Here is an 18,628-nt window from a genome sequence, read left to right on the forward strand (position 1 = left end):
TTTCACGCACCAAGCGATGGTAACAAAAAATATATATTCCCAACTGTAAAATTAACCTTGCTTCTTTTGTTCGATATTTTAACTTATAGCTGATTAGATCCTTTATTAGGAACCGGTCCTTCTTTTTTGTAACGTTGGTAAGCTGGTTGGTCCTTTCTTCCAAAATTTAAGCCATTACGGCGCGCGCGTATGAAGTCACTTCGCATGCGAGCCTGTCGCGCTTGCTCGGAGACAAACAAACTGACCTCTCCATTTTCAAATACTTTGAACTTCCAAATAATTCATTAATCCGTAAAATGATGGTTTAGAATCAAATTTGAAACGTTTATTTTATGAGAACGCAACCGCAAAATTTTTTAAAATTTGTCATAACATTCCCATAATGCATTGTTGGCACTCCGGACCTGAGTGAAATGTTTCTTGTGGAGGGAGTGAGTGAAATTCAAGTTGCGTTACCTTCAATATTTGTCTTTCAGGCTGTCAGATTTGCTGATAATCTTGCGTTCTCATTTATTTGTCCTAGTTGCCTGCTCCACTGGAGATATTCAGTTCCATTATTTTCTCGGCTCCTGTTTGCTTGGCGGTATGTCGTACAATTTCGTTGGAGATGTTTATGATCGAACCACGCCGATCGAAATGACCCAAGTAAACCCCGAACCAGCTTTGCCCTCCAAACCCATTGATGGATTGCAAGTCCCAGAAACCGAGGATTTTTCCCATATATCTTTCCATCAGGTAAAAAAAAAAATCAATTTACTTAAACTGTTAATTTTTTTTGTAGTTGCTATGAATCTTTTAATGTTTTCCTGTTTTGCAGAATTTATTACAGCATGAGGCAATGTCGTGTACGAAGTTTGCCCTTTGCGACCTAGAATACTCGAATGTTTTTCTCGATTTCTTTAAATGCTGTCTTCAGGCAGTATCAGAAAAACTTTATTTAACTCATCATTCTCAATTTTTGCCATCTAAATATATGCAAGAAATGAATTTTCAAGCTAAAAGCAATTAACATAAAGCAAAGACAAATGTAAACACAAACCTCTATAGGTCAAATATTGTACTTTACTGCTATCCTTCGACTTTTTTTGTCGACATCCTTCTAGTTTTAACCTTGCTGTTTAACGGAAGAATTTACGCAAGCCAGATGATCTATGTCTGGTTGTTTATCTTGAATTCTTAGCTGTAGGGAAATGAATTGAAATGAAAACAATGCGTAAAGTCTTTCCTTCACATGTAGTATTAGTCACTAGTCTACGGTTATTTTTTCTTTATAACGTTGTTTTGCTGTTTACAACTCCTCTAATATTGACCAGTATCCTCCGTTGCTACAAAATTAGCTATATTGATTTTAATAGACCAAGTTGGAAGTGTTATTAATTTCGTGTAGCTGTATGTATTAAATGCATAAATTTTACCTAGGAGAGGAAAATATTCTGGATTCTCTCTGTGGGATACTGGACCTTGTGTTTTCGATATAAAACGTTCTAATTTCTTCTAAGTTTAAGAATTTAACGGCTTTTTTGTTTTCGCGATCGTAATTAAAGTTTGCTTTGTATGGCAAGCTGATCGGTCGCCTTGGTAATTCACGTTACAAATTTTCCTAAATATTATTATTCAGCTGATTATTCATTCAAACACATTCCTTGGACAATATATGCAAGTCGAGTTTGATAAAAATAGATAACATACAGAGGACAGAGCAACGGTTGTGATCTGTACCAAATTATTGCAAAAAATAGGCATTTTTTTTCTTTTAGCACTTACATGAAACTACAAATGAGTGATTTTTTTAAGTTTTGCTTAATTTTGGAAGATTATAAACAATCAGAAATAAATAACAGCGCTCAAAGTTAGCGACCAGTTGGTGGAACATGCCACTAGATTTTTTCGGTGTGCCTACAAAATCATACAGGGTCACTGTACACTTGCATGCCTGAAAATCCCCAGTTCAGTATGACTTACTGCACTGAGCTCATACAAGTATGTACTCAGACTGGTTGGACACAAGACAATATGCTTGAAATAAGAGTGGGCATAAAATGCGAGCCAGCGAGTCATGCGAGCCATGCAGTCCATTAAAGAATCATTGAAAAACACACCATTAAAATCGAACACAGTAATACAGAAAACATTAACTGAACGCTAACCATTGTAAATAAATGTTTAACCCTAAACAGCACTTAACCGTAGCCCTAAAATGAGTGCTTAACGCTAATCCATAAAATGAAGGCTTAACCCTAATCAGTACAATGAGTGCTTAACCCTTAAATCAGTATAATGAGTGCTCAACTTCTTATCTGTAAATTTGCAGTTTTTACTTGTGTTTCCTTTTTTTTACTGATGCCTTTCATGACTCGCATGGCTCGCTGGCTCGCAGTTTGTCAAGACCCTTGAAATAACAAGCACACTCTTAAAAATTCTACGTGAAACAGGATTTCCTCGCTAAAAGTTTTTCACGTTCTACTTTATCGATGGTCGAGTGTTCTTCAGGATACTAACTTTTTATATTGTATTCGACGAATTGTTCTGAGCTGATTGAGTACTTGTGTATAAATACATGAAATTCAAGGGTCTTGATTTGAGATAAATTTTATCGTTGCCAAAGAACGAAAATGTGATGAATATGGCGCATCAGTTCAACCACCACCAAAAAAACCTCATCTCAAGACTCATTTGCATACAATGAAAGTTTACAACACCCAACCAGTTTAAGGTATTAGAACTGCTATAAAGTCAAAAAATAATCATGCTTATAAAATCGCTTATTTGAAAATGGGGGTAAGAGAAAGCCAGAAATGTGGAATTATTGAATTTTTGAGCCTGTGATATAAATCGGAAATAGCACCTTAAGTGTGAAAATTGACACCTCCGATATCAATTTTCCGCAAGCTCTGCTCTCGCTTGATAGGCCTTTTTAATTTTTATTTTGCAAAATTCTTAATCATTTGAGAAATAAATTTTTCAAATGGAAGGGTTTATAACAGATCTGATACCTTAATTCTAAAGCCTCAACATCAAAGTTTTGCTCATTAAGACTCTTCTTTTTTTTGACCACTGAAGTATTCACTTTTTCCAAAGTAATCAACGCTTTCAAGCAATAGAGTTTGTGGACTGATGCGTTCAAGCCAGACCAACAGATTCAAATGTTACAATCTAACTTCAAGTAGTTAAGTTACAATAACATTTTCCTTGTATCAGCATGTGTGTCTTTTGTTGTTTCCACTTGTAGTTTCTCCAAACTTGGAGTTCCATTTGTTTTTGGTATCAAAGCGTCCTCTTTTGTCAACATTGCTTCAAAAGTGGGCCTTTAGGCAGGGTGCCTTTAATTTTATTAATCTGGGCAGTGAAATGTGAAAAATTCAACTTCAGAAAATTGTAGGGAATTTGTAAGATATAAGCTTCGAAAATTGCAGTTGAATGAAAGAGTCAACTAGAAACTCTTAGTCGTCCTCAAGTAATAGAAAATTCTAGGCAGTATTTGCTTCTCCAAACAGATATTTTACAGAAGGATCCAATGCTCTATTGTGTTCATCGCCTAGAGACTTGGATTATTATTTCAATTTGCAGTTCTAGTAGAGTTCACTGTTATTTGCAGCTGCCTATACATTTAAGAATTCTGCGTATAAATAATGTAAACTATGCAGTTGGAAATTTTCCCGTCTGTGTTTTTTTTAACTTTTGATAAAGAGTAGCAAGTGAAAGAGGGCGTTAAAATAAAGTAACTTACCAAGTTTCAAGGGGATACATTTGAAGAGAGTGAAAAGACTTTGCTCCATAAAAATCTTGAAATTTCACTCCACCATACAAAGTCTGTAGAATTTAGCAACTTTGCAGAACTATCTCTTGGTTAATTTTCAACAAATCTTTTTCAAACTTGGCAAATTTAATGATTTTAAGGTGTTCTTTCCAGCCATGTTGACAGATTTTCGCTAACTGGGACCAGTCAAAAGTTCAATAAACCATGAAAGGGTCTATTCCATGAAAGGGCTTTATTCAATGTTCCTTGTAACTAGACCAATGCCTCTCTTTGTAGAGTAAGGCACAATAAAGACATACTATAAGTAGTACTATACTATACGACTGGCTCAGATAATGTGGTTCTGACAAACATTCTATCCCAGTTAGTAATCTATTTAGTTATGGTTTCTGTGGTAATGTTTGTTTTGATAGGCTGCAAGAGATGGCAAAATTGATCTTATTGTACAAAAGCTTCGTAAATTTGGAAGACACAATACAAGACGTTTGAAAGCAATAAATAAATGTGATGAGCATGACATCACTCCTCTTCACTATGCCATTCGATATGGCCATGTAGATGTTGTCAAACTCTTGGTTGAGCATGGAGCAGGTAAACCAGGATTTCAATTTATGTTAAGTTGTGTGTGCTGCAGTTGTATATCCAATCTACTATAAGTTATCTTTGAAGAATTTTATTTTATTATCTTAAAATACTCAATAACAGCTGTGACTGCACTGGTGCAAAGATAAGACCTCTTTACCCATGGTGCCAGAGTTTTTTCTTTCTTTCCTAATTCCTGAGCTTTATCAAACCGTGCTCAAGGGTTATCCTAGGTATTTCAAGAATGGACCTGTGGAGCTAGGGTAGTCTGCATACATCAACTGTAGTACAAAGACCTTCAAGGATTGTGAAAACAGCCATTGAAAAAGTTATTTGCAAAATTAAAACAACATTTTTAAGTTAAAAAACATTGACTTGCGCATGTCATCCGCAGTTGAACTGAACTGTTCCTTATAGGTTGAATTTTTAGTTTATAGACAAAATATTCTAAGCATAACAGTGTGAACACAAGTATGTTGAAACATGTCTTGTAAACTTAAAATAATAAGAGTTTTAATTTTAAGACTTTAAGCGACTAGTTGTCCTTTGTTTTGAGATCTGGCTCTAATGTATGATAGTATATTGGAAGAAAAATAAGATTGAAATGTACTGTAACAATTATTTTATTTGTCATTGTTTCAAGACCATATAATTTTCAAGAGTATCAGCAACTAGTTTCTTCATGCTTTTCTTGTTTAGACGTAGGGATGATTAGAAGGAATTTTTAAAAATACTTTTTCAGAGATTGACAAGCCAGGGGAAGATGGAGCTTTACCTTTGCATTATGCAGCAAGATTTCGTTCAAGTGCCACTCGACAGCTTGCCAATCGGCAAGCCTCACAATTAGATACTACTGATGGTGAAGTTAGTTCTGTTGTAGCACCTCTGGCACAGGCTATAAGCAATAACAGTCTCATTGCAGGTCAAAATGGATTGCAGGTTTGGAAAAAAGCTACACAGACTGTCCAACCTTTTGGGTATGTAAAATCGGGATATTTTTCAATGACCGATGAATCACTCGAGCGCCGAAGGAGTGAGCCACTAGCGGGGTGTGGTGACATGCTCTTTCAGAAAATTTTGAAATCTTGCTCTGAAATGCCATTTCTAGTGTTCTATTTGGACAAGTTTTGTCTAAAATATTTGCTTCTGAAATCGAATGTCATTTTCATGGTTGTCAATGTTCGCATGAATTCGGGTACCAATACTTGATTTTATTTTATTTTTTTACAGTGCAGTCTTTTAAAGGGCTGGATATCAGTTTTTTAGTTAACACTGTGTTAGGTGTTCTTGTTGAGTATCAAAAGAATTAATCGGATGATAAAATCGGGATTTTTCCTACCCCGATCGCACATTGATCGGGTTTCTGGATTTTCCAGCAAAACTGGGAGAATCCCAACGAGATCGGGATGGTTGGACAGTCTGGCTACTGTATAGCATGCTGGCCTAGTTCTTTCTTCTCTATAGGGATCCCTGTGGCATATTCTAATAACAGGCAAGCTGAAATTAAAGGGCCTTAACCTGTAACACCTGTAATGGCTAAGGTCACTCGTTCTGCCCATTACAAACACCTGTTTACGGCTGAGGTCAGTCACTCATTACAATTCATCGAAGTAAAAAGCCACGTTTGAAAGTGGCACTAGAAATTTTTGTGCGAGGTTAAGGGTGAATCTTTAGTTGCTACATACAGCTGCTTGAAATCTTAATGACAGCCCTGCTGACAGGAATGTAGCTATTTAGAGGCAACTGTTGCCATAATGGGCTACCATATATGGTATATAGGAATGTGCCAATGTGGAGAGTATGGTTTTCGAGCAGTTTACTCTGGGATGGGGTATATAAATAATTATTAGAGAGGTTTGGTCTAGAATAGGGTATCATTTTCCAGGAAACTGATCAATGGATGACTAGGGAAACCGGAAATTACCACTCAAAAATACAAAAAAATCAATTTGGTTTTGGCTGGACTTTGCTAGTGACTCCAATAGTTTCTGGAGAACAGCTACTCTAGGATAGGGGGGATTTGGGGAGTTTAGTCTAGTATAGGGTAGCAAGGGTATTGTAGTATAGGCTAAGGGTTCCAGGGTCCCAGCGGCACATCCCTACCCAAAAATTCCTTAAGGTACCCCTCCCTGGGCTGTTGACAAATTTCACCAGCTGAAAGAGAGCTAACAAGCTCAAATTGTGCTGGAAAATGAAAACATGGGGGTATAATTTTGTAGGTACAGTTGATAGCCAGCTGCTGACTGGGATGTAGCTAACGTAGAACCCCGCCTTATGGCCACCTTGTTAATATGGTCACCTCGTTATTGCTGCTAGTTTTTTTCGGCCTGGCAAAACGGCCATACATTCACTTAAAAAAAAAAAATGTTAATAGGGTCACCCGATAATATGGCCTGCGGCCAGATTTTAAAATCCCAGACAATAGAATCCCTTATAATTTCACCCCATTAAAATGACCACTGGTTCAAAATTTTGAAAATTAAAATGCCTGTGACATGTCAATTTTATTGACCTAATCTAAGTTTATTCTCGTACTGTTTTTAGACTACAGTACACTTAAAATGCACTTGTGGCGATTTATAGCCAAATTTTAAAAGAGTTTCATGTACTGAAGGAAAATTTTAAGACGTTTTTTCAATTACTGTATGCGATATAGATCTACATTCTGGTCGTTGAATAATGAAAACAGTACAGTGAATGTGATGTGCAGTGTATTCCTGGTGTATTTGTCTTATGGCGCTCAAGTCATGAAATTTGAGCCTACCCCAGCAATATGGCCACCCCGTTAATATGGCCAAATTTTTTTGGCCCATTAGTGACTGTATTAATGGGTTCCACTGTATTTAGAGGCAACTGTTGACAAATTTCACCAGCTGAATGAGAGCTAACAAGCTCAAATTGTGCTGGACAATGAATTATAAACATGGGGGTTATTTTTTAGGTACAGTTAAGTAAAAAGCTTGCTTGACTGATAAATATGTCTGCTTAGCTTTTCCCTGGCTAGTAGTTAATTCAAAATTATGAAAAACAGGTAAGCACCTCTTGGTCTATTATGGAGGAGAGAACCTAAATTTTTGCTAAAAGTTAATTTTGTTTAAAGACCTATTTTGGGTAACTTGGGGAAATGCAGGTTCTGTGTAGTGCTAATTCTTTACATTTTGTTTCACTTGTAGGTTAATGATGCAGACGAATCTGAATCCTTGATATCATACCTTGTTCAATGTAAAGCAGATGTTAATGCAAGAGACCATTATCTAATGACACCACTTCATTATGCAGCGTCCAAAGCAAATCTTACTGCTGTAAAAGAGTTACTGCAGTTTGACGGAATCAAAATTGATGTGAGTTGTTTTAACTATAACATAAAAAATTACAGTCGATTTCCAGTTTGAACCTTCTAGGAAAATAGAAAAAAGTTCAAGTTATCGGGAGTTTTGTTGGGAGTTCTAAGCAAATGACCAGAAATAAGGAAATAAACAAATGGGATCAGAAGGAATGCATGTATCATGCACATTTCACTTCCAGGGCAGCAAGAGATATATTGATGGATATTTTGAAAAAGGATTTAAGCAAGAAAGCTTTCGAACTGCAGTGTAATATATATATATATATATATATATATATATATATATATATATATATATATATATATATATAATTTTTTTTTTTTTTTTTTTGACTTGTCATATGCTTAATTAAACATGGTTCAAGTTATTGAGGGTAAAATTATTTAGAAATTACCTGAAGGGAAAAAAAAATAGTTCAAGTTACCAGGGGGTTCGAGTTATTGAGGGTTCGAGTTACCGAGGGTAAAATTACAGTAAATGTATGGAGGAAATCCAGGGGAAATCAATTTTGGTTCAAGTTTACAGGGGTGAGGTTATAATGAGGGTTCAAATTTATCACGACTCAACTGTAACATGATCTACAAAAGACCATTTTGTATTACTCTTATTATTATTATCATTTTTCATCATCATCATTATTATTATTGTGATTATTATTATTATTATTATTTATAATAGCTTGCTAGCCAAAGCTATAAGTATATTATTTATTAATAATTATTTATGATGAAATTAATTGGATGAAATCCTATCGTGCGTGACCATTCAAATGAAACGTCTTCAACAGTACTTTTTTGTTGGTTTTCTCCCTTCACTACTCCGAGAGTTTATTTCTCTGGGTAATCTGGTTATCCCCTTTCCTCAAAGACCAACACTTCCAAATTCCAATTCAATCTGGAAAATGAAAGGAGTTTAAAAGCTCCTAAAGTGCTTCGTAGGTAAACAAATTACAATAATACATTTTTTCACGTGGTACTATTCACTTAGTACATGTATGAAGTTCTAACTTTTGTCTGTGTATGAAATCTTATGGAGTTGCTAACCATTCAAAGGAAACCTCATCAGCGGTACTGAGGCAGCGTGGCTGAGCGATAAGACCATTGGACTTGCAATTCACAGGCCCTGAGTTCAAGTCCTGTCCTGACCGCTATAGACTGCAAAACAGTCCGTATGTAGGCGCGAGCAGTCAAACAAAAGATCTCGAACGAGGCTGAAAACAGAGAGCGAGACCTGGGGAGAGACGCTAAAAATACGACACGCTTTACTGATTTTGAGAAAAAAACCGACTGTTTTGCGGTCTATGACCGCTACACTGGCTGGATTTGTTCTCAGTAGTCCCGAAAAGAGTTAAATTGTTTGTTTCAGTCATTTGCTCGGCCCCACTAGCATGAGTGCTATAAATACCTGCCGAGAGTAAATCTAAGATAATGATGATGATGATGATGATGATTATTATTATTGAGTTTGGTATAGTACTTTTATTGATTCAGTATTCAGTTGTAGTTCTAACTTTTAATCCTACACGGGTGTGACTATTCGAGTGAAACCCCTTCTTTTACATAGAACAATTTGTTTACTGTATGCAGTTCTAACTTCGAAGTCTCCTATAAATAATGTTTATACCCTTCAAATGAAACCTCCCGACTTTTGCAAATATGCTCCCATATTCCGGTATCTCTAATTTTGAAAACTGGGAGTATAATATTGCCGAAGGGTTTTTTTTTTTCTGGAACTCCAAGAGCTAACTCCTAAATCTAATCTACAATAATTAAAACAGGCAGTGGACACAAGTGGCAGTACTGCTCTTCATTGTGCCGCAACAGATGGTGCCGTAGAAATTGTTAAAACATTACTAGAGGCTGGTGCAGATGCTAGAGCCAAGGACTATGACAAGATGACACCAATACATTTTGCGTGCACTGATGGAAATCTAGACACCGTGAAAACTCTGTTTGAACACGCAGAAAAAAGTTGTGAACTATCTACCATGCTAGATGAGAGGAACAGAGATGGTGAAACAGCCCTGCATGCAGCAGTGGAGGGGGGTTATGTTGACATTGTACAGCTTTGTTTAGAGAAGGGTGCTAATGTTAGGTCAAGAAGAGCAAATCTTGCTCATCCACTACATATTGCCGCCATTAATGGTCATGTTGAGATTGCCAAATGCTTGATGCAACACCATGCCAAGATTGAAGCACGGAATGTCAACCATGAGACCCCCCTGCATAAAGCCGCAGCATCTAATAAACCTAGGATGGTGGAACTCCTTCTTGAAAAGTAAGTCTGAATTCAGTGAAGTAAGAGTAATAGCGGGGCTTGAAGTTCAAGTCCAGTAGTCTAGAGAGAAGTAGATTTTTTTGCCGGGCAAGTTACCTAGTGCAAAGCTTATTTTTTTGCCCAATGGGCAAGGGCCCAGTAGTTTTCAATCCAGGCTGCTTATTGACATCAGAATATTCTTTTCTGACCATAAATTAAATTATCGTGGAGTCATACTGATGCAAAAGAGTTACTTCATATGTAAGTACTTCCAAAGCAGCAGGTAAAAATAAAAGTAAATTTTCAAAAAAAGGTGCGCTTACTAGCCTAAAATGAGCGCACGGAATGATTGTCATTCAGTTTCAGACTACGTGCTTACGATTAGTTTTTATGTCATTCATTCCGCGCAATTCTGAGAGAGACCCGGAGTGTACATTTGGATGCTCTGTTTACATTGCTTTGCCTATTGAGTCACGCTTCTTAGAAAGCTAACCATAATTCCTCCTAGCTAGCCTGCGAGAAAGCTCTCCTATTTGGGCAAGCAAAGCGAGCCTCGCGAGAACGCGCGAGCGAGGGGCCAAGGAAAGGCAATCAAACAACAGAAATCAAACAACAGAAATATAGATTTCTTAGCCGGCCGTATTGTACAGTTATTTGATTTTAGCTCAGATGGTTAATTATTGGTTGAGGCCATAGAGCACAAACTTAAGAAAAATAATCCCTGCACTTCTATTAACTTTAATTGAAAATGAATAAATAGAGACGTTATTTCCATGTCGGTAAGAAATAAGAATCTTACTCCAATGAAAATTTTTATTCCCCCATGACCAAAAAAAGAAGGAAACAAAGTAAGACAGAGATGTTAAATAACATTTCTACAACATCAAGCATTTTTCACTGGTTTTCTGCAGAGGAGCCGACATTGAATGCCTTGATAAAGACAACTACACTCCACTGCTCGTTGCTGCCAGTGAGGGACATACAAATGTTGTACAGCTTCTGTTAAACAGAGGAGCAAACTTAAAGGCTAAGGATACCCAAGACAAAACTGCAATTTTTTTAGCTGCCGAGGAAAACTGCATTGATACATTAAGGGTATGACGTGTTTAGTTTGAGACTGTACTTATCTTTTTACTGTACCAAATAACATATAGTGGACAATCCCTTTTATCCAAATGGTTGGACACTTATTAGTCAAAGATTTTCGTTGTCAATACATAGTTGTACATAATTCCACAACATGTGGAACCTTGAGTGACAAATTCTTGACTTTAAGGCCGCAAGCCAGTTGTTGGCGTCACGCTAGAAGCGTAGTTAGGTTCAAGTAAGCACCTGATTCAAGTGCACTTCGAAATCTTATGTCGCTCTGTAGAAAACATGGCTTCCCACTTGTTAGCAAAGTATATTACTTGAAGTAAAAGCTGTCCTGGAACCGCTACACGTGCGTATCGTGCACATGGCTTCCATTTCTTTTCGGTCAAGTGTGTTCTCAAGTGTGGTGTAGACCATACTTGGAGGCGAACTTCGGCTTCTGTGAACTACAGACGTTTTTATGGTCACCAAGTAAATTTGAAGTAGGTACATTTTACGCCCGTCACACTCAAAGTAGGTTCCAAGTACACTTACATTATACTTGAAGCTCTAGTGTGAAGCCAACAAATGATGGTGGAGATACTGTAGAATGCTGAAAATTATAAAAATTTGTGAATATAATATTAATTTCAAAAGAATAAAAATGTTTGGTAGTCCTTCGTAATAAAAAAGGATGCCGTGAAGGAATTTATGATTGCTTGAAAAGTACTTTGAATTTTTCTTTTACAGGAAATCCTGAAGCACGGTGATGCTAAAGTTCTTGTGGATGAGTGCGATCTCTATGAAAATACACCTCTCCATGTTGCTGCTAAAAAGGGATATGCCTTAGTGACTGAGGTTGGACAGTTGCAAAATTTTTTGCATTCGTGTAATATTAGTGAGATGGATCTTTTTGACACAAAATTTGTATAGGTAATAGCATGATTTGTAGTGATATTTGGCATAAATACCACGAGTGATATTTCAAAATTGTTGTACGTAATTTCACGAGCCGTTAGGAGAGTGAAATTTGAGACAATTTTGAAATATCACGAGTGGTATTTATGCCAAGTATCACGTGCAAATCATGCTATTAATTGTTTATACTACTACCCGCAAAAGGTTTGTAATTTTCACATGTAGGTATTTCAAATTAAGCTGAAATACCACTGCTCTAAACCAATCAAATTGCAGACGTTTCTCATGTAGTAGTATAAAAATTTTAAATTCTTGCTTTTAAAACAAAAATACCGTACTTCTTCATAGATTGGTTTATCATACTGAATATGGAAAATTTTTCAGCAAAAAGCGGCTGCAAAAGTTCTCAGGAAGATGAGCCCAAATGGCTCATTTTTATACAAGAAATGTTTTACGGCATGTTATGGGGCAGACATTACCCCCCCCCCCCCCGCCCCTGGTGTTATTGGGAACAAATCAATCTGTGAAGATATAATAATTGTTTTAAATTTGTTGAAATTAAAGGCATTAAAAATAATTGTAATTTTACTTGACATTAGTAAAAAGGTCGTGACATTGTCGTTTGCATTGAATGATGATTATGGGAAACATTTTACGGACATCTAAACTGGGTTGTTGATTGTGATTTTTAGGCATTATTGAGTCATGATGCCAGGATAGATGCAAGAAATGAGGATGAGAATACTCCTTTGCATTTGGCAGCAGAAAATGGAAAAGTAAGGTAATGCTATATACAGCTTTATTTACCCGGTTTCTCCCTTTACCTATCATTCATTTGATTAAGTGCACACCTTCCAATAAACGCCAGGTTACCTTTATCATTATTGCGATCGATCAAGTGGTTTCTGATGTGTTTGACCAGCCTCGCTCCCAGTTGTCCTCGGCGATTTCGGATGTGAGGATGTCACCTCTCAAGCTTGTCGAGAGAATTCGCACTTGGTTCCAAGCCTCCTTTGGTAACTCGGATAGCGCGAACTGGCCTGGGTACGAGGCTGGTGTTTGACATTTACTGAGTTTCTAAAACGAGAGAAGAAAGTAAATAATATCAAAATTTAAATGCTCCACAGATTTAGGTTACTCATCTGCAGTGATTTTGTTACCTTGGCGTCCTGGGTCCCTGATCCATAGAAATCCCCAAAGACGCAAAATAATTCATGGCATGCGTCCCGTAGGACGATAGATCTGAACATCATATTTGTAGAAATATCCCGTTCGTGTGATTTCTGTGGCAGTTATGCATATTTCTTTCGGCCTTTGTTGTGCTTTTAAAATAGAAGGACTATATTTTAATATCAGTATACTGCAATACAGCGTTTTGGAGTCTGTCTTCAGATTAAATGTCTGGTTACATGAAGGCCCCGGCCCAGCATTTTCAATTTCGGACTCGTTTTTTTTTAACTGGGACTCACTGGCTCTGGACTGGGACTCGTGATTTTTCACAAGATGATTCCCAGGACTCACCATAACTATTTGTAACAAAATCGCTGATGTTTTACGCAGGACTGTAGTTGAACTCCTTAGAAAAGATCCTTCAATCATCAATGATGAAGATGAAGCCTCAAACACAGCACTCCACCTTGCGGCAACTGAAGGTCACTTAAAGTGCTGCAAAGAATTATTAGAGCGAGGAGCTGAAGTGGACGCAAGGTTGGCTAGAGCGTTTTTTCTTTAACTCCAGCTAATAAGGTCCTGGGACATTGTTTAAAGGAGACAACATATTGAAGTAATTTTCCAATAGTTATGTTTGCTAGTTTTAGATAAGAAGAGGCGCGGATCTAGGGTAAATACTGACCGATTTCCTAAACGAGCGCCGAAGGGGCAAGCTTCTAGGGAGGGTCCAGGGGCATGCCCCCAAGAGAAATGTTTTCGATTTTAAGTTGCTTAAGTCCCCTTTCCTGGGTTTCTGAGTCATTCAGACAGGATATTAACCAGTTCTATTCTCCTCGGATGAAGCCTTAAAACTGGGAAAGTTTTTTCTTTAATATATCTATATTATGAAAAATCTGACCGATTTCGTAAAACCGGTGTGGATCCGCGCCTGAAGAACTTCTGTAACACATAACGGTATTGGTTTAGTAACCTTTCTGCCAGATATTAGGGATGTTAAGATCCGAGGACGGCGATGAGATGAAAACGTTGCTTGACAATTTGCGTTCATTCAGTGTTAATTAAGATTGTCCTAATGTGCTTTAAGTTTGTCAGGCGAGCTCTCCTAGAGAGAACCATATCCAAGTTCAGAAAGAGAAAGAAAATTTCGTCGCGGTTGTTTATGTCCAGAATAAAACGTTAAGTTTGGCATTTTCAACTTCTTTCACTTCGCAGTCGTGCAGGGACGCTAAAGAACGTACAGAAAAAAACGTGCTGCACGTGCAAAGTAGTTGTTTTGCCAATCTACATTTGTCAACATATTGCCTTTTCGATGTTCACGTTGCGGCCGCCGTCATCTTATCTTAAGGTCCCTTTTGTGTAGTTGATGGATTCTGTCTATGTGTGTAGACGGTCCTTAAGAAATTGGGTCACGGGCAGGTCACCCCGCTCGAGTGCCTTTAGGACGTGCTGAATTTCCTGTTTTAAATCCAGGTAGCCTTCTGAAGAGGGGGGGGAGGGGGGGTAAGCTATAATTCTAATTTCCAGCAATGCTTAGGAATATAACCTTAATTAAGAGATAATGAGCTAATCTTAGCTCCTTCTCTCTTACCTTAATTTAAGTAATGGTGAATTTATTTAAGAATGGCTGTCTCTGTCGGCGTAATATAACTGCAAGTGTCACATTGAGTAACAACCTCGTCCCCAGGGCGCTTTTCCCACCTCCAAAGCCAGGGAAAAGCGCCCTGGGGACGAGGTTGACAGAGTAAACTATCTTGATTGCTTCATTGCTCGGGTGTTATATGTGCTTTAGAAAAGTCCAAATAATCCGCATATTATCTCTTGTTCGCATGTGCCTACTGTAGGTTTTATACAGTCGACATCCCGGTAACTCGAACCCTCTAATTTCGAACCTTCCGCTAACTCGAAGCAATTTTCATTTCCCATCAAATCGTTTTCTATACAATGTTACGCTCGATAACTCGAACTCGAACTTTTCGTTTGAAGGTTCGAATTATCGGGAGTCGGCTGTATGTATATAATACAATTCATTTTTTTATTTATGCCTATATACCGACAAACTGTTGCGCATGAGTAGTCATTAATAAGCGCTATTTTTGCATTCTACTGTTTAATTGAAGGAACTCGACATTATGGACCCCATTAGATTGTGCTGCAGCCAAAGGCCATTTGAAAGTGGCTAGTCTGTTGCTGGAGTTTGATTCACCTATTGATCCCACAGATAAAGCAAAGGTAAACAAACGATTATGTATGCCTTCTTGTTGGTATTCTGGGGTTACAGTAATATTTTCCATGATCTTCCCTTATATATTATTGCTTCTAGTTAGTAGTCAACCGTCCCTTTCTAATCTGCAATTACCAGGCGTCAGTTTTATTACGAAGTGGTAATATGAGAGTAAATAGAGAGCTTTAGATTCTAAAACGAGGACGACCACGAGTGCGAGATTTTCTCAATAGTAAGTAGTACGCTCGCTTGAACCAGCGTCATTATGGCGGAAAACGCGATAACCGTCGTCATTCTCGAAGTGGCGGAAATAAGTTATCAAATGTTAGAAGTTTTACCATTTTGCGATCGGGAGAGGGTTTAATCTCCTCCAATAAAGATAACAGTGCCAACTTTTCTGGTGAGAAAAACTATTTTTTGACAATACGCGAAGAAATGGTAAATCAGATCTCGAAGTCGTAGTCGTTTTCGTCCTCGAATCTAATGCTGGTCGCGTTTTGAAGTTTACTCTCGATTTGACAAGTTCTGACGTAAGAGCTCTGTACCCTGTTTATATGAAAATTTGTCTTTGTTTTTACAGACTACTCCATTGCACTTGGCTGCAAGAGAGGGACACCCTGAAGTTGTATCCCTGTTACTGTCCAAAGGAGCCGATATAACGCTTACAGACCACACAGGACGAAACTGTCTTGATTTAGCGATAGATAATGGTCGCAAGTATGAAGTGATTGTTGTTACACCTGTTACCACCGCAAAGTACACCCGATCCCAGTCTCCCAACATTTGGTGTCTTGTGGATATCGGATAGATTACAATAACTTTTGAGTGTGGTCTCAAATTCGTCAATTAGTCTTGCAGGGGAAACCAAGGAACTTATAATATATGTATAGGCAATTTTAAGCTTCGAATTCTTTAATTATGATTGTTTGTTTGAGGAGCTATATTATACTCGCGATACAATGGTCCATCTCGATACCCTGACAACTCGAACGTGGTATGCAAAAAGAAACGCCGCTACATGTCGATTTTAACCTACTTCTCAGTGTCTAGGTATCACATTATTTTTGTCCTCGGGTAAAAACACTTCCGTGTGTAATATATCACCTAAACATGAAATTTCCTCCTTCCAAATCTTTTGGTGTTTCGGTTCTATTCTCGCGTAATCATTACAACGATATACAATATCGTATCTGCTAAAGGTATCATTTGCTGAAAGTATTTAACCCTGGTACACTAACTTGGCTTCCTCTGTTTTGTGTTTCACAATTATACGCCAGCTCTTTGAATTTTGTATGAAGCTGCACAATCCTTTCTTAAAGCGTCTTTTTGGTTTCAGGGAAGCAGCACGCGCTATTGTCAATGACGAAAACTGGATGCAAGCCATGCGGAACAAGACTTGGGAACAACGTCGAGTAACCACACCAATGAGGAAACTAATTATTAAACTTCCTGGTATGTGTAAACCTTTAAACCCTAGGAGTAATCAGCATCAAATTTCTCCTTTTAATATCAATGCTTTGTAAAACAGAGTGGTCATGAGAATTACGGACATGATCACACAAGATGAATTTGGTTGTTTATCAACCTCTCCCCACCACTTCTGTAGGAAATGATAAAGGCAACAAATGAGAATTCAAATTTTAATCTTAGGGTTTAAAGGGTTAACGTAAAGAGGGGATTTTAATATTATAAATTAAAATGACTGCTTTTCTTTAAAGATCCTTAAACCATTTTCAAGAAATGCTGCAATAATGTGAGCAGTTGCTCTAATCATCATTTTTTAACTGAAAGACAGGAGATGTTCCCACCATTTCTTATGTATTCTCTTCCTATTTTGTTTTGTGATCGATGAAAGATGGAACAGTACCCGGGCTTATCAAGCTTTTTCTTGTGCAGTAAAGGACATACAATCATCATATGAATAGGTCTATGATACTCAGGCAGGGTTCTATAGGGTATTTGAGGGTTAGAAGCTTCCCCCCCCTCCAAAAAAAAAAAATATTGTTATCATTACAGTATATAAGTAACTATATCGAAAAAATCATCAAGACGCGACGAGGTTAGTGCACACACTGTAACATTTCTCAAAATTGTGTCTCAAAATGCACCAGATTGCATCTCAGTGCATATTTATTTCAAAAAATTTCCGGGGGGGACCCCTCGAGGAGGCTTGTAACCTTCGGCCACTCAGGACTTCTCTCCCAAATGATAAATCCTAGATAGAACCCTGTCAGGCACAGACAGATTTTGTTTCCCAAAGATAGCAAACTCTATCATGCAAAATGCGGACCTTGGCTCTATTCCTGTGATGTTCCAGTTTGACTTTGAGTTTCCTTCCCTACTCTGTAAAATTCTGAAAACTATACGCACCTAATTTTTGGTCATTTTATTTGTCCTGGTCTCTTCAGAAGTGGCAGAGATCGTATTCAACCGGTGTATCAAAGAAAGTGGTGTTAATTCTGAAGACGAAAACTATCAGATCACCCTCTATTATGAATTCTTGGAAGACGTGTACTCTGACTGGTTAGACAACGATGGAACAGCATCCGAGACTTCCAGTGTGGCGAGTTTCTCCATGGAAGATGAAATTCCAGAAGACGATATGTATCAGAGACTCAGAGGCAAATCTGCAATGGAAGAGGCTGTTAAGCAGCTGGAAGAAAAGAAAAGCCATCCGCTGATGATTATGGTGATAATACGTGTTCTGATAATTTGTGACCTAGTGTGTGTGTGGAGGGGGTGGGGGGGGGGGGGGGGGGGAGGTGGATTCGTCCAGAGTGAAAGGGACAAGTATGATCGAAGGATTTTTGGGGGTTTGAAATTTTCCCTTCCGGGATTTTTCGGGTGGGAAAATTTGGCAAATATATTTTTGGGTGCCTTGATGTAGTAGGGTTTTTTTGATTATTCGAAACAATCTGAAGATTGGTATAGTAACGCGCGTGTATTCCAGCCGTGTAGTTCTTATACTACTAGATGACAAAAATATAAAATTCACGCGGTACGATGGCTAAACAACCCCAAACTTTTAACTACCTTTTTTGTTTTTGTGGCGTATCATATCATTTATTCCTTTATGGAAAATTTTTAGGGCTTGGAAATTGGGATTTTTTGGGGGTATTAAATGTTTAATCTAGGTGATTTATTGGTTTTCCTTTGAAGTCCTGAGGATTTGTGTGTGTGTGTGTGTGGGGAGGGGGGAGGGGGGCAGGGATTCGGTTTTTCCCCCATTAGATCATCCCCGTCACTCCGCTGTACCCCCACCCCCGGGTGTGGCCATTTTTGTGGCTTGGGTTCATATGCCGGAGG

The 18,628-nt window shown here is 37.9% G+C and overlaps 1 protein-coding gene across 2 annotated transcripts in view; it reads left to right on the top strand.

Moving 5' to 3' along the window:
* Positions 1 to 18,628, top strand: part of LOC140952448 (transient receptor potential cation channel subfamily A member 1 homolog) — a 28,707-nt gene that overhangs the window by 535 nt on the left and 9,544 nt on the right. Inside the window, exons 1-14 of one of the 2 annotated variants that reach the window (XM_073401876.1) lie at positions 415 to 431; positions 524 to 735; positions 4,171 to 4,348; positions 5,082 to 5,278; positions 7,513 to 7,680; positions 9,464 to 9,963; positions 10,854 to 11,037; positions 11,764 to 11,871; positions 12,624 to 12,712; positions 13,492 to 13,638; positions 15,219 to 15,330; positions 15,903 to 16,039; positions 16,659 to 16,774; positions 17,731 to 18,011. In XM_073401876.1, coding sequence (XP_073257977.1) covers positions 586 to 735; positions 4,171 to 4,348; positions 5,082 to 5,278; positions 7,513 to 7,680; positions 9,464 to 9,963; positions 10,854 to 11,037; positions 11,764 to 11,871; positions 12,624 to 12,712; positions 13,492 to 13,638; positions 15,219 to 15,330; positions 15,903 to 16,039; positions 16,659 to 16,774; positions 17,731 to 18,011 — 2,367 coding nt within the window. In that variant the 5' untranslated portion in view covers positions 415 to 431; positions 524 to 585. Of the gene's footprint in view, positions 1 to 414; positions 432 to 523; positions 736 to 4,170; positions 4,349 to 5,081; positions 5,279 to 7,512; positions 7,681 to 9,463; positions 9,964 to 10,853; positions 11,038 to 11,763; positions 11,872 to 12,623; positions 12,713 to 13,491; positions 13,639 to 15,218; positions 15,331 to 15,902; positions 16,040 to 16,658; positions 16,775 to 17,730; positions 18,012 to 18,628 lie in introns of those variants that run through there. The other variant, XM_073401883.1, reaches the window with a different exon arrangement.

This window comes from Porites lutea, chromosome 1 (genome assembly GCF_958299795.1).
Source record: "Porites lutea chromosome 1, jaPorLute2.1, whole genome shotgun sequence".
NCBI classification, from domain to species: Eukaryota; Metazoa; Cnidaria; class Anthozoa; order Scleractinia; family Poritidae; genus Porites; species Porites lutea.